We start from the raw sequence: 14,787 nt of genomic DNA, 5'->3' as shown, positions 1-14,787 counted from the left end.
AGTGCTGGGATTACAGGCCTGAGCCACCGCGCCCGGCTATCTTTCTTAATTTATTAGACCTTGTGCGAATTTTTTTTTTTTTCAGCAGAAGAATAGTGCTGCATTTCAAATAGATTCCTAAAGAATAATTTAAAATGCGTTTTAGTTACAAAACATGAATTGTATCTGAAGGTGTCCTGGCTGTAATGTCTATCCTTGGGATGATGGACAGTGTGGATCCCTTACTCTGGTGGCCTTCGTCATTCTTCCTCCTTCACCACTTCCCATGTCCCTGTTTGGGCCAATGATGGCCAAAGATGGCGAGCTTCAGCCACAGCAAGGAGGTTCCTACTAGGGTGCAGATGGCTGCTCCCCCACAGGCATCTCTGGACTGCATGAGCCTCCTGTTTTCCTTGATCTGATGCTTAAGAGGGTGAAGACAGTAAAGTGTCCAAGTGATGAGTCGTGATAAACAGTTACTTCATTTAGAATGCTAAGTCACGAATCACCATTCCACAGGGCCTTGCTGTGAAGGCAAAGGGTGGGCAGAAGGGAGTTTCTGTTCTGTAGTCATGTTTGTCTGCCTTCCCTGCAGGCCAACCCCAGTGCTGATCTCTACTACACTTCCTTCAGTGACCCCCTCTACCTGACCATGTTCAAGATGCTGCGCGACACTCTGTACTACATGAAGGGTGAGGACAGTTTGCCCGTGTGTTTGTGAGTACAGCAAGACTGGCTCCCAGGCCACGGTCGCATGCTAGTGGTTGCAGACTGGTACTCAGTTTTTGCTGGGGCCACTTAAAAACACATATGAGCAATGTGGTTATGTTACTGGAATTTTGGGAAAAAAAGCAAATTCAAAAAATCTATCCATGATCCTGCAACCCTGGTACCATCAGTGATGGCTCCTTTGCTGAGTTTATTTCCTAAGGTGTTTTTCTAAAATGTGCATGTTATATTGTCCTAAGCACACTAAGCACAGGTACAGTTTTACATACCATTTAGATATTTTAGAAAATAAAAAAAGAGGCCGGGCATGGTGGCTTATGCCTGTAATCCCAACACTTTGGGAGGCTAAGATGGGCGGATCACTTGAGGTCAGGAGTTCGAAACCAGCCTTGCCAAACAGGGTGAAACCCTGTCTCTATTAAAAATAACAAAAAAAGTTAGCCAGGCACGGTGGCATGCACCTGTAATCCCAGCTACGCAGGAGGCTGAGGCAGGAGGATTGCTTGAACTCGGGAGGTGGAGGTTGCAGTGAGCCCAGATCGTGCCACTGCACTCTAGCCTGTGTGACAGAGTGAGACTCCATCTGAAAAAAATTTTAAAAAAGAAAATGAAGCACTTGTAATACATACAATCTCTTAACATAGAGATACTAGCTTTTTTTTTTTTTTTTTTTTTTAAATAGTGTCTTGCTCTGTCGCCCAGGCTGGAGTGCATTAATAGCATGATCTGGCGTCACTGCAACTTCTGCCTCCCGGGCTCAAGCTATTCTCTCGTGCCTTAGCCTCCTAAGTAGCTGGGATTACAGGTGTGTGCCACCACGTCTGCCTAATTTTCGTGTTTTTAGTAGAGATGGGGTTTCACCAGGTTGGCCAGGCTGGTCTTGAACTCCTGGCCTCAAATGATCCACGCCCCCTTGGTCTCCCAAAGTGCTGGGATTACAGGTGTTAGCCACCGCACGCAACCGGAGACAATATCTTAATAGCTAACATGCACACACAACAATTTAGCATTTTCTTCTAGTCCCTCTTTCATGATTTTTTCTTTCCCAGAAGTAAGGAAATAATCTTTTATGCATTTTACAAAATGTTTTTCCTATGCTCTCACCTCACACTGTTGAGTGTTCTTTGTAAGCATAAGTTTTGATGAGCACATAATATTTTATCAGGAAGGTATACCAAAATTTAGTAACCACTTTCCTAATCTGATTCTGAACATTCCTCGGAAGCTGAGTCATCTGGGGCCACAGCAAGGGTTGAGACTCCCTAAGAAGGGGCATCAGGGATTGCCCCTGCCCTCCCCACCACCCATGCTGTGTGTTACTGGCTGCCTTGGCTGGGCCGACTTGTGTGCATCATCGTGGTTCTCCTGAATTTTCCACGCCCTGGGGATGAGAGTTTGAAAAGTCTCTCAAACTCAGGGTGAGTGCTCTGAAGATCCAAATAATTCTCTTCTCAAGGCTACAACCAGTTTTTACCCTTATCTGACAACCCTTTTCTTTTTCTTTTTTTTTCTTTTTTTTTGAGATAGAGTCTCGCTGTGTCGCCCAGGCTGGCATGCAGTGGCGCGATCTCGGCTCACTGCAAGCTCCGCCTCCCGGGTTCAGGCCATTCTCCTGCCTCAGCCTCCCGAGTAGCTGGGACTCCAGGCACCCACCACCACACCTGGCTAATTTTTTGCATTTTTAGTAGAGACGGGGTTTCACCATGTTAGCCAGGATGGTCTCGATCTCCTGACTTCATGATCTGTCCGCCTCGGCCTCTCAAAGTGCTGGGATTACAGGTGTGAGCCACCGCATCCAGCCCTGACAACCTTTTTCTTAAAAGAAAAAAAAAATCACAGAAGTATCTCATATTGTCAGTGGAAGTAGTTCCAGTGACAATACTTCCCAATTTATATGTTTTGTGTATTCAGGTTTTAGTACATTGACTGCTTAAAACAAAGCATGGCTGTAACATCCCCGGGAAATTATCATTTCCTCTGATTGCCAGGTTGTGTGCATGTGGAGGACAGCTGTGCACTTCCTATCCAACTTCTTTCCAGTGGGCATTCTTGGACCCACAGTGGCCAGTAGCAAATGCTACTTTTCTGGGGTTTTTGTTAAAAGGCGAAGACTGTGGCCTGGCGCGGTGGCTCAAGCCTGTAATCCCAGCACTTTGGGAGGCCGAGGCGGGTGGATCACGAGGTCAGGAGATCGAGACTATCCTGGCTAACATGGTGAAACCCCGTCTCTACTAAAAATACAAAAAAAACTAGCCGGGCGTGGTGGCGGGCGCCTGTAGTCTCAGCTACTTGGGAGTCTGAGGCGGGAGAATGGCGTGAACCCGGGAGGCGGAGCTTGCAGTGAGCCGAGATCACGCCACTGCACTCCAGCCTGGGAAACACAGTGAGACTCTGTCTCAAAAAAAAAAAAAAAAAAAAAGGCGAAGACTGTAGCTGCTGCCAGCATTGCCTGTGTTCTGCTGTAGTTTTGTTCCTAGCTGTGATGCCACACTCTTTCCTGCAGACCTCTCGACCTCTTTTGTGAAGGAGATCCATGATTTTGTGCTGGAGCAGTTCAACACAAGCCAGGGGGAGCTCCAGAAGATTCTACATGACGCAGACCGGATCCACAATGAGCTGAGCCCTCTCAAATTGCGCTGCCAGGCTAATGCCGCCTGCGTGGACCTCATGGTGTGGGCTGTGAAGGACGAGCAGGGTGAGACAGACTGCCTTGCTTCTCATGTGAGCTCCAGGCATGCCCCAGAGGCTTTCTTCCCACAGGTTTCCCCAAACGACTTCTAGAACGCTTGGCTCTGTTACTAGCAGGGGCAGTTGCAGTAGACCTCCAGGGCACGTGCAGAGTGAAGCATCAGCCCCTGCTGTGCTCTACATCTGGTGTCCTGTCCTGCACGGAGGGCACTGGACCTGGGAGGATGGGGATGCCTGTGGCCTCAGGGCCCGTGTGTGCTGTCTGCTGCATCTCGCTGGTTCTTTAGGTTTTTCTGTGGTGACATGGAAGCTCAGTGCCTTCAGGTGAAGTGTTTTTCTAGGGGAGGAGTAAAATGGGAAGTTTTCCTGTGGAATGGACACTGTGGGGACGAGGGGTCTTAGGGCCAGCGGAGGAGAGAGAGAATCACACACTGTGTGACCTCTCAGTATGAATAAGCCCCGCCTAAAGTATATCGCTGGGATTTTATTAAATTCTGTGCTTACTTGGTGGATAAGCATGTTAGAAAGACGGGCCTGTGCTGATCACTCAGCTCCTCTTCTGGTTTTGAATTAAGGTGCGGAAAACCTTTGCATCAAGCTATCTGAGAAGCTGCAGTCCAAGACGTCCAGCAAAGTCATCATTGCTCACTTGCCCCTGCTGATCTGCTGTCTGCAGGTCAGTCTCCCTGAACCCAGAGAGGCTCAAATCCCATCTGTAGGGCTTTCCTCTGGTCATGCTGTTGCTGTTCAGGCTATGTTGGGCACACCAGCAGTGGTGACCATGCGGGTTCTGTCTTTAGAAGCTTTAACCAGTGCCTGCTGTGCACAGTTCATCACTGAGTGTGGGCTGCCCCCTACAGGATGCCAGGGCTTTCTGCAAGTGGCATCTGGGTGCAGCTGGCTTCAGTTCTCATTTGTTGTGAGGCTGTGGGGCCATTCCCAAGGTCTGTGGGGGAAGGACTGTTGACATGTGCCATGGGGCCACGCAAGGGGACATCTTCTGACACCCACAGTGCTAGCTCTGCTCTGCCAAGACTCTTACCTTGTCACAATCCCATTAACTCCACCCCTGCCATTGTTTAAAAGTTCTGTTTTGCCCCTTTCTTCTTTAGTTTGCTTCCTAAAGAGATGAGCACACTTTAACAGTCTATATCCTGTGGCCAGGTACTGTGGCTCATGCCTGTAATCTCAATACTTTGGGAGGCAGAGGTGGGAGGGCCGCTTGAGCCCAAGACCAGCCTGGGCAACATAGTGAGACCCCATCTCTACAAAAAATTTTAAAAATTAGAATGTTAGGGATGATGGTGTGTGCCTACAGTCCCAACTACTCAGGAGGCTGAGGTGGGAGCATTGCTTAAGCCCAGTAAGTCAAGGCTGCAGTGAGCTGTGATCGTGCCACTGCACTCCAGCCTAGGTGACAGAGCAAGACCCCATCTCAAAATCAAAACAAAAAAAACAGTAGTTGATGTCCCTTATAGGTGGAGGAGAACCAGCACCATCCCTTCCCTGTCTTTTTATGTCCTGGGCGGGTGGCCTATGGGAGCTCTGACCATGGAAATTTTGGGTCAGACTTGGGTACTGAAGGGTTGAGCATCTCCCTGCTCAGGGCCTACTCAGATGGTCCCACACCAGAGGCCATGTGACAGGTTGATGGTGTGTTGCAGGGTTTGGGCCGCCTGTGCGAGAGGTTCCCGGTGGTGGTACACTCTGTGACACCGTCCTTGCGAGACTTCCTGGTCATCCCGTCCCCAGTTCTGGTGAAGCTCTACAAGTACCACAGTCAGTACCACACAGGTAATAACAGACCGTGTGCCCTTCAGGCCCTGAGAAAGGGACTGTGTGAGCCCCACACAGGTTTCATGACTGTACCTGGGCACATTCCTTCGCCACACCTTTCCTTCTGTCTTTCCCTCTGCGTCCCCTTGAAGCTCCAGGCCTTTCCTCCTCGGTCTTCTCTCATCCTATATTCATGTTACCACCAAAGGCCCCTTCAAATGCTGTTTTCTTTTTGACATCTCTCACTGTGGAAGTCTGAAATGCAAATCCTATGTGCCCCAAATGCTTAGCCAGGGGCCCAGTCCCTACTACCTCTACGAGAATGGATTATGATGTTTCCACGTATGATGAAACAATAATTAACATTAATTAATTAATTAAACACCTACTGTGTGCTAGTGGCTCTGATGTAGTATCACCCTGTTACCCACAGTCTCATGAAGGTGGCCGTTTGTTTTTTTTTTCTGAGACAAAGTCTTGCTCAGTCGCCCAGGCTGGAGTGCAGTGGCGTGATCTCGGCTCACTGCAAGCTCCGCCTCCCGGGTTCATGCCATTCTCCTGCCTCAGCCTCCCCAGTAGCTGGGACTACAGGCGCCTGCCACCATGTCCAGCTAATTTTTTTTGTATTTTTAGTAGAGACTGGGTTTCACCATGTTAGCCAGGATGGTCTCGATCTCCTAACCTCGTGATCCACCCGCCTTGGCCTCCCAAAGTGCTGGGATTACAGGCGTGAGCCACTCTACCCAGACCGTTTATACATTTTTTCTTTTTTTTAACAGAGTCTCGCACTGTTGCCTAGGGTGGGACTGCAATGGTGCAATCTCAGCTCTCTGCAACCTCTGCCTCAGCAATTCTCCTGTCTCAGCTGTTTTTATCTTCCCCTTCAGATGAAGACTTAAACTCAGAGCATTTTAAAGTTTTAACCAGGCGTGATGGTGCTCATCTGAGTCCTAGCTACTCAGGAGGCTGAAGCTGTAGGATGGCTTGGGCCCAGGAGGTTGAGGATGCAGTGAGCTGTGATAGCGCCACTGCACTCCAGCCTGGGTGACAGAGCAAGACCCTATCTCAAAAACAAACAAATAAAAAACAAGACTTCCCTGGACCTCATAGTGGGGAGGGTTCTCTCAGGCTGTAAGGTCCCTGCTCTCCCAAGCGTCCCCAACCCTTCCAGGCTTTGTCCATATTAGTGAGATAACTCCAAGCCCTGGGCCATGCCTCACTTGCCCTCAGGGCTGCCTTTGGTGGTTGGTCATCAGTACTTTTGAACAGTTTATTGAGAAATTGCTGGTTTTCTATATTTATCACTTTGTAACCTGAATATTCTTCCTTTTCGTTTAAACATATTATTTTCTGTTGGTCTTAGACTCTTCTGTTTCTGATATATTTGGGTCAGATGTTTTTAGAGTGATCATTTTGCTTTTATAAATGATCAGCATATCATCTTGGTTTTTGAATTACAAAGAAGGTGCTGGAAAATAATAGGCTTAACCAGCTATATATTTGAATTTTTTACTTTCAGTTGCTGGCAATGATATAAAAATCAGTGTGACCAATGAGCATTCCGAGTCAACCCTGAACGTCATGTCGGGTAAGAAGAGCCAGCCCTCTATGTATGAGCAGCTCCGAGACATCGCTATTGACAACATCTGCAGGTGGGAAGCCGGGCAAGTGGCGAGTAGACAGCAGTGTTCCAGACAGCGGGTTATTACAAAATAAGAGACATTTATACTGGTTTTTTTTTGAGATTGAGTCTCTCCCTGTTGCCCAGACTAGAATGCAGTGGCGCAGTCTCAGCTCACTGCTACCTTTGCCTCCTGGGTTCAAGCGATTTTCCTGTCTCAGCCTCCCCTGAGTAGCTGGGATTACAGGCATCCACCACCACGCACAGCTAATTTTTGTATTTTTAGTAGAGATGGGATTTCACCATGTTGGCCAGGCTGGTCTCAAACTCCTGACCTCAGGTAATCCACCTGCCTTGGTCTCCCAAAGTGCTGGGATTACAGGTGTGAGCCACCACACCCAGACCATTTACAATTTTTTTTTTTTTTTTTTTGATACAGAGTCTCGCACTGTTCCCTGGGGTGGGAATGCAATGGCGTGATCTCGGCTCACTGCAACCTCTGCCTCAGCAATTCTCCTGCCTCAGCCTCCCAAGTAGCTGGGATTACAGGTGCACACCACCATGCCTGGCTAATTTTTTGTATTTTTAGTAGAGACAGGATTTAACTATGTTGGCCAGACTGGTCTCGAACTCATGACCTCGTGATCCGCCTGCCTCAGCCTCCCAAAGTACTGGGATTACAGGCATAAACCACCACACCTGGCTGCATTTATACTTTTTTAAAGCTTGTTTCTGATTATTTTAAGCCTACACTTGATCTGTAAAGAGGAATTATTTCATATTTTACTTCTTTTCTTTTCCTGATCCATAAACATAATAAAAGGCCTGGCGCAATGGCTCACGCCTGTAATCCCAGCTACTAGGGAGGCTGAGGCAGGTGGATCATGAGGTCAGGAGTTCAAGACCAGCCTGGCCAATATGGTGAAACCCCGTCTCTACTAAAAATACAAAAAATTAGCCGGGCATGGTGGCGCATGCCTGTAATTCCAGCTGCTTGGGAGGCTGATGCAGGACAATCACTTGAACCGGGAAGGCAGAGGTGAGCTGAAATCATGCCATTGCACTCCAGCCTGGGCAACAAGAGTGAAACTCTGTCTCAAAAACCGTAATAAGAAATTCTTCCTTTTTTTTTTTTTTTTTTAAAAAAAAAAACAGAGTCTTGGGCTGGGCGCGGTGGCTCAAGCCTGTAATCCCAGCACTTTGGGAGGCCGAGATGGGTGGATCACAAGGTCAGGAGATCAAGATCATCCTGGCTAACCCGGTGAAACCCTGTCTCTACTAAAAAATACAAAAAATTAGCTGGGCGAGGTGGCAGGCGCCTGTGGTCCCAGCTACTCGGGAGGCTGAGGCAGGAGAATGGCGTAAACCAGGGAGGCGGAGCTTGCAGTGAGCTGAGATTGCGCCACTGCACTCCAGCCTGGGTGACAGAGCGAGACTCTGTCTCAAAAAAAAAAAAAAAAAAAAAAAAAAAAAACGGAGTCTTGCTTTGTCACCCACGCTGGAGTACAGTGACCTGGTCTCGGCTCACTGCAAGCTCCACCTCCCGGGTTCACACCATTCTCCTGCCTCAGCCTCCCCAGTAGCTGGGACTACAGGTGCCCGCCACCACGCCTGGCTAATTTTTTTGTATTTTTTTGTGTGCTTTTTTTGTTTTTTTTGGTTTTTTTTTTTTGTAGAGATGGGGTTTCACCATGTTAGCCAGGATGGTCTCAATCTCTTGACCTCGTGATCTGCCCACCTCTGCCTCCCAAAGTGCTGGGATTACAGGCGTGAGCCACCGCACTTGGCTAAAAAATTCTTCCTAGAGAAAAATTGTAACGTATAGAAAAGTAAAAAGACAAAGATTACCCATTAGCTCACCATCCAGAGTAACATCATCATATTTTCTTTACCTTGTTTTCTGTGGAATATTTAATATAAATGTGAGGTTTTTAAATATGATCAGGTACCCCTTGCTGCCCAGACTCCTGCACTGTGGACTCTTGTTCTTCCAACTTGGGAGCCAAATACAGTCTGATTCCATGCAAATGCCTCTTTGCCTGGATTCTGGTTCCTCGCCCTTGGAAGCTAAATTAGGATGGCAGCTTGTCTGTCAGACTCAAACTGTTCTCTCAACTCTGGCCCAGGAGCCAAACAGATGTGGAGAGCTAGGACATCTTACAAGATTTTATGTTTTTAGGGGCTTTAAATTTTTCTCCTTTTCCCTATAACATAAATGTTTCTCCTTACCATGAAAACCTTGGTATATAATTGTGATGTTTCCTCTGCTATCTTGGGACCATTTGTCTTTTCAATCAGTCTCTGTGACCTTAAGGAACAGTACAAGGGATTGAAATTGGAATTAGAGGCCGGGCGCGGTGGCTCAAGCCTGTAATCCCAGCACTTTGGGAGGCCGAGACGGGCGGATCACGAGGTCAGGAGATCGAGACCATCCTGGCTAACACGGTGAAACCCCGTCTCCACTAAAAATACAAAAAAATTAGCCGGGCGCGGTGGCGGCGCCTGTAGTCCCAGCTACTTGGGAGGCTGAGGCAGGAGAATGGCGGGAACCCGGGAGGCGGAGCTTGCAGTGAGCCGAGATCGCGCCACTGCACTCCAGCCTGGGCGACAGAGCGAGACTCCGCCTCAAAAAAAAAAAAAAAAAAAAAAAAAAAGAAATTGGAATTAGAGTGAGCATGATATTCCAAAGGAAACTGTTCTGGGCAAAATAATGAAATTATTGTTTCTGACTGAGATATTTATCAAGTGGGCAAAATCTGGAGTAATTCTTTGAATTCATTCTGTGTTATGACCTCCAATTTTGGGGGAAGAAAATTTGAGCAGTTCTTTAAACTTTGTAGGCCTAAGGAAGGAAAAATTTAAAAACAAAAAACCTATCTTGTTTTGATGCCTCAATGCCACATGGGTTTTCTTGCTCCTCAGGTGCCTGAAGGCTGGATTGACGGTGGACCCAGTGATCGTGGAGGCATTCTTGGCCAGCCTGTCCAACCGGCTCTACATCTCTCAGGAGAGCGACAAGTACGCCCCCATTCCTGTCTCTCAGAGACAACCCATTGTTCTCAGCAGTCTTGTGTGGGGCACCTGGCATTGTGCGTATGGATGCGTCTGTCCTTATCTCCTTGCCTCAGAGCATAGGCATGCATCAGGGTTGTCACAAGATTTAAGGTGAAGTCCACCTTGGAACGTACTTCCTGGACCACTGTGTGGAAGTCGAGAAAGATCTTTGTCATCCAGCCTAGTACCTGGGGCTTGCCTTTCTGCTGGTGGTTAAAATCCTGGACTGTCAGTTTCAGATGAATACTTCATCAAGACTGTTAGGAAATTAAGGTCTAGATTGTAGTCTCTGGGTACTGTTTCACTACTGCATGCTGGAGGACTGTTGCTAGGGCGCTTCTGTTCTTCCTTTTGTAGGGACGCTCACTTGATTCCCGACCACACAATCCGAGCCTTGGGACACATCGCGGTGGCCTTAAGGGACACCCCGAAGGTCATGGAGCCCATTCTGCAGATCCTGCAGCAGAAATTCTGCCAACCACCCTCCCCTCTCGATGTGCTGATTATTGACCAGCTGGGCTGCCTGGTTATCACCGGAAATGTAAGGGAGGCCAGAGCCGGGACACCACTAACCCTGTTACATTACAAGCTACATTAAACTCTTGACTGTAAGGGATGTGCAAATACAGATTAAATATACCTTGCAGATGAGCTAAATGCTGACAACTGTTTTAATACTGAGTAGTAAGAATAGTATAAAGTGCTATGAGTGCTGGGGAAAAAGAGGTTTAATTTCTTGTCGGTGTATTATAACAGAATATTTGAATCTAAGCCATGTTCCTTTTAGCTTTTAATTTGAGGTTTGATTAAAGCTTTAGAAATGGATGATCTTTGAGCTGTTGTGCCCCATGATTCCAGAGCTTTCCCTCTGGGTGATGACAGGAGGGGCCTCATGAGGGCATCCTGCATGGTGACAGTGCCCCTCGCTCTCTCCCAGCAATACATCTATCAGGAAGTGTGGAACCTCTTCCAGCAGATCAGTGTGAAGGCCAGCTCCGTTGTATACTCAGCCACCAAAGATTACAAGGACCACGGCTACAGGTAACTGGACTTCATTGTCACTTTTTTATCATGACAGTATTTAATTTACTTTGAAAATGGGAGGTTTGTGAATTTGTCTCCTAAATAAACTCTTCTTACAAGAACACTATATGCTACAGATCAATGCACACATAAGGGGGGAAATGAAAACCCGATGTGCCCCCTGCAGAGGTGACCATCAAGCATCTCAGCGCACGAGATCTCAGCTCCTGCCTCTCCTTCTGATCGGGCCCATGCTGCACATGCAGCTAACCTGCTTTTTTATGGGGCAGCACATCAGCCACACCATGAATGATCCTGCACAGGTTGCCTTTAGAGGTTGCGGAGCGTCCCATCCTGTAGCAGAACCGAGATTTAACCAGCCAGTCCCTAGTTTGGATTTTAGGTTGTCTTCCAGTTTTCCCACTAATAAATGCAGCATTGACAGCCTAACAGCTACATATCTCTGAGCATCTTTGATGCTTTCTGTGGGTTAGATTCAGAGAAGTAGGATTTTGGGTCCAAGGAAGTAGGTGTTAAATGTCTTTGAACATTTGATACTTGTATAAAGTCTGACCAGTTTTCCCTGACAGACGGAGAGATGCTTCTTGGCTATTCCTTACCCTCCTCTAGGAATGCCTTAGGACAGGGACATGTTCATCCATGTTTGGAAGAGAGGGAAGGGGAGAGGTGAAGTCAGATGAGGACAGGAGGCTGGGGAGGGAAGAAGAGAGCCCTTTTGCAGGCGTTACTCTTCTTGACCTCCAGGCTCCTCCCTTCTGACTGTGAAGTCCAGTCTCTCCATGTCAGTTTAGTGGGTGGGAGTGCAGCTGTGGAGCCATGCCATGTGGCTGCATGACTTCAGAAAATGCTGAACCTCTCTGTGCCTCAGTTTCCTCATCTGCCAAATGAGAACCTGCCTGCAGTTGGGAATGAGACTGCATACGTTAAAGTTCTCAATCAATAGAGCTGTCTCTCACATCGATACTACTTCATTGCCTTCTTGCTGCCACCGTCATAAGCCCAGGCTGCTAGAACAGCCTGAAGACTGGATTGGAGATGGGGTCAGGCTCTCCTTTCCTTCTTCCTCTGTCCCATTCTTTGCCGTGGAACCTGCACACAGGCTAACACGTTGCTTCCTTGTGCCTGTGTGACTGCTGGGCCCTTTCTCCAGGGGCCTCCTCAGCTGCCTCCCCGGTTGCCTTTGCTCCCACCCCTCCTAGATGTTCTGCCACACCTTACCGTGAGTGTGTAGCATCTGCCAGTCTTCATCCTTCCATTTCTTCAGTTCTGGCTTAGCTTGCCTCTCTTTCCATAAAGCCTTTTCTCATATTGCCACCAAAAATGATTTGTCCTCTTCCTCACCAGCAGAAGCATTTACTGCCCTTTGTTTGCCGTTGACCTACCAGGTGTTACCTAACTGCTCAGTGCTTCGCATGGTGTTTCACTCTTCCCATGATCCTACGAAGAGGAATTATTATCCTTGTTTTACTTAGGAAGAAATTGAGGCTCAAAGACTTAAGAGACTTACCCAAGGTCGTGCCGCTTGGACGTGACAGAGTCTGGCAGTCTCCAGGGCCACAGAAGCCTGGTTGGCTTCCATGGTTCAGGTTTTTGGCCAAAGGGGCAATGTCAGCTTCACATCCGGCGTTTACATGGGGCCAGCCAGGATCCTGAGGCAGGACCCTGGAACACTTCCTGAGCATTCGATGTGAAAAAATGCTGACATCAGCTCCAAGGTGGAGGCAGCGTTAGGGAGAAGCTGGTCATGAAGTGAAAGTTCTGTGGGTGGTAAATGATGCATTAAGGCTCTTGGTGATTTGTGGGGGGAAAGCAAGATCCAACCTGGAATGCCTGGGCATGGGCCCTTTCGTTTTCAGCCCTGAGGGAAGTGTCCTGAGACCCTCACAGGTCCCCAGTGTTGCAGATGCCTGGAACTTAGTCTCCTGGAGGTCCTTACTACATCTCAGGAGAAAGGGTTACAGTCATTTCTGCAGCAGTTGAGTTTCTTTTACGGGCTGTTTTTCACAAAGATGATGTGTCCTTCTCCATTTGAGATTCCTTTGGTTTACAGACACTGGGAGGAGTGTGCTAAGGCAGGCTGGGCCTGGCCCGCTCAGCTCTCCTCACCCCTGCAGTGCTGTCCCTTGGGGATGGTTGAGGGCATGGCAGTGGCTGTTATTTTACTCTTTCTTTTTCAGGCATTGCTCCCTGGCAGTGATTAATGCCCTGGCCAACATTGCGGCCAACATCCAAGACGAGCACCTGGTGGATGAGCTGCTCATGAACCTGCTGGAATTGTTTGTGCAGCTGGGGCTGGAGGGGAAGCGAGCCAGCGAGAGGGCAAGCGAGAAGGGCCCTGCCCTGAAGGTAGGAAGGAGGATGGCTGTGCCTTCCCCATCAGTGTCCCATCCCTGCTGGCCAAGGCTTAGTCTCCAGGCACCATCTTGGTTGGAATATGGCACTTACTTTGTTGAGTGATTTAAATGTGCCTGGTAGAATGCAAGTAAGAAGGGGTGGGGTTCTTTCTCAAGGATGCTGGCAGGGATGGAGGAGAGGGCAGCTTTCTCACTGAGTTATATCCAGCTCATGGTAGCTGCTTTCCCCATCCCAGACATGACAACAGTCTAGCCTCAGCTCCCCATGGGCCCCTCTCTCTCTCCTTGCCTTCTTCATGAAGCCCGGGGTGGTAGCTGGGCCTAGGAGGACTTTAAGGGCCCATCATCAGAACACAGCGGTAACATGAGAAGGGCCAGAGTTCACCTAATCTCAGGCCACCCAAGGAAGACAGGTCCACTGAGACAAACAAATGTCCTGTCTTGAATGCCCAAATACATTTGTGGTGGGGCCGAGGCAGGTGAGGCCTCTTCTTCTGTAACTCCCCAGTAGCATGTCACGTGGGCACCAGTGGCTCTACCATGTTAGGAATAATGCTTAAAATGTTAAGGAAATTGAATATTTGAACAAAAGATGTTTAGTAAAGCAATGTTATTTTTGTGTAGAGGGTGTCTTTTTGGCTAGTTGTTAGGAAAGCATATTTGAATAAAGAGCATGAGAATTTTTATTTTTGATGCAAGTTTTGTTTTTGTATTTTTTTATTGACTGGGGTTGGGTCGTATAGTTGAAACTAATTTTGGTTGGCTAAACATTTGATTTTTTAAAATAGAGTGGGTATGTAAAAAAAAGTGGAGAGAAAAGGAAGGGGGGTGTTTGTAATGAGCTAGAAAGCTGGTTTTTTTTTTTATAAGGAAAGGAATGTGAGTTGGTATTGATAACGCTTGGTACTGAGGCATATTTAGGCATTTAATAAAGGCAAAAAGAAAAAGAAGAAAAAGTGTGGGGTACTATAAATTAAAAAATAAAAGATTGATCAGATTATTTAAAGAAAAACTCCATTATATCCCACAACCATATCTCTGCTTCCACCCTGTTTTGTCATTTCCTCTCCCTTCCCTTCCTTCCTTCCCCTTCCCCCAGACAGCTGTTGTTTACCTACTCTCTGCCAGCTACTGTCCTAGGTCAGAGGTCAGCCCACTTTTTCTGTAAAGGGCCAGAGTATAAATACTTTACGCTTTGCAGGCCATACAGCCTCTGTTGTAACTGCTCAACTCAACTCTTCTATGGTTACCTGTTTGTGAACGAACAGGTGTGACTGTGCTCCTATAAAATTGTATTTGCAAGAACAGGCGTTGGGTTGGATTTGGTCCATGGGCCATAGTTTACCAGCCCTTGCTCTAGATGAGGGTGTTACAGAAGTGAACGAGACAGACAGGGTCCTCTCTGACTGTGGGGCTTAGTGGGAGAGTGAAACAGGGCAGTGTAGTGAGGGGCACTTTGGATTGGGCTTGTTGAGAAGGCCTCTCTGAAGAGTGACATCTGAGATGACAGCTGCATGGAGGAGTCCCCCTGTGAAAGTCTCA

The 14,787-nt window shown here is 47.8% G+C and overlaps 2 protein-coding genes across 2 annotated transcripts in view; one reads left to right on the top strand and one right to left on the bottom strand.

The window, feature by feature from the left end:
- SNAP29 (synaptosome associated protein 29) overlaps positions 1-14,787 on the bottom strand; it is a 212,599-nt gene that overhangs the window by 76,013 nt on the left and 121,799 nt on the right. The window lies entirely within an intron of this gene.
- Positions 1-14,787, top strand: part of PI4KA (phosphatidylinositol 4-kinase alpha) — a 145,612-nt gene that overhangs the window by 44,630 nt on the left and 86,195 nt on the right. The window contains exons 10-18 of the mRNA XM_050746023.1: positions 575-671; positions 3,212-3,403; positions 3,972-4,072; positions 5,061-5,190; positions 6,692-6,824; positions 9,716-9,811; positions 10,205-10,388; positions 10,785-10,888; positions 13,069-13,237. Of these exons, the coding sequence (XP_050601980.1) occupies positions 575-671; positions 3,212-3,403; positions 3,972-4,072; positions 5,061-5,190; positions 6,692-6,824; positions 9,716-9,811; positions 10,205-10,388; positions 10,785-10,888; positions 13,069-13,237 (1,206 nt within the window). The remainder of the gene's footprint in view (positions 1-574; positions 672-3,211; positions 3,404-3,971; positions 4,073-5,060; positions 5,191-6,691; positions 6,825-9,715; positions 9,812-10,204; positions 10,389-10,784; positions 10,889-13,068; positions 13,238-14,787) is intronic.

This window comes from Macaca thibetana, chromosome 10 (genome assembly GCF_024542745.1).
Source record: "Macaca thibetana thibetana isolate TM-01 chromosome 10, ASM2454274v1, whole genome shotgun sequence".
NCBI lineage: Eukaryota > Metazoa > Chordata > Mammalia > Primates > Cercopithecidae > Macaca > Macaca thibetana.
Note: the sequence above shows the minus strand (reverse complement) of the source record. Positions and strands in the feature narration are given on the sequence as shown.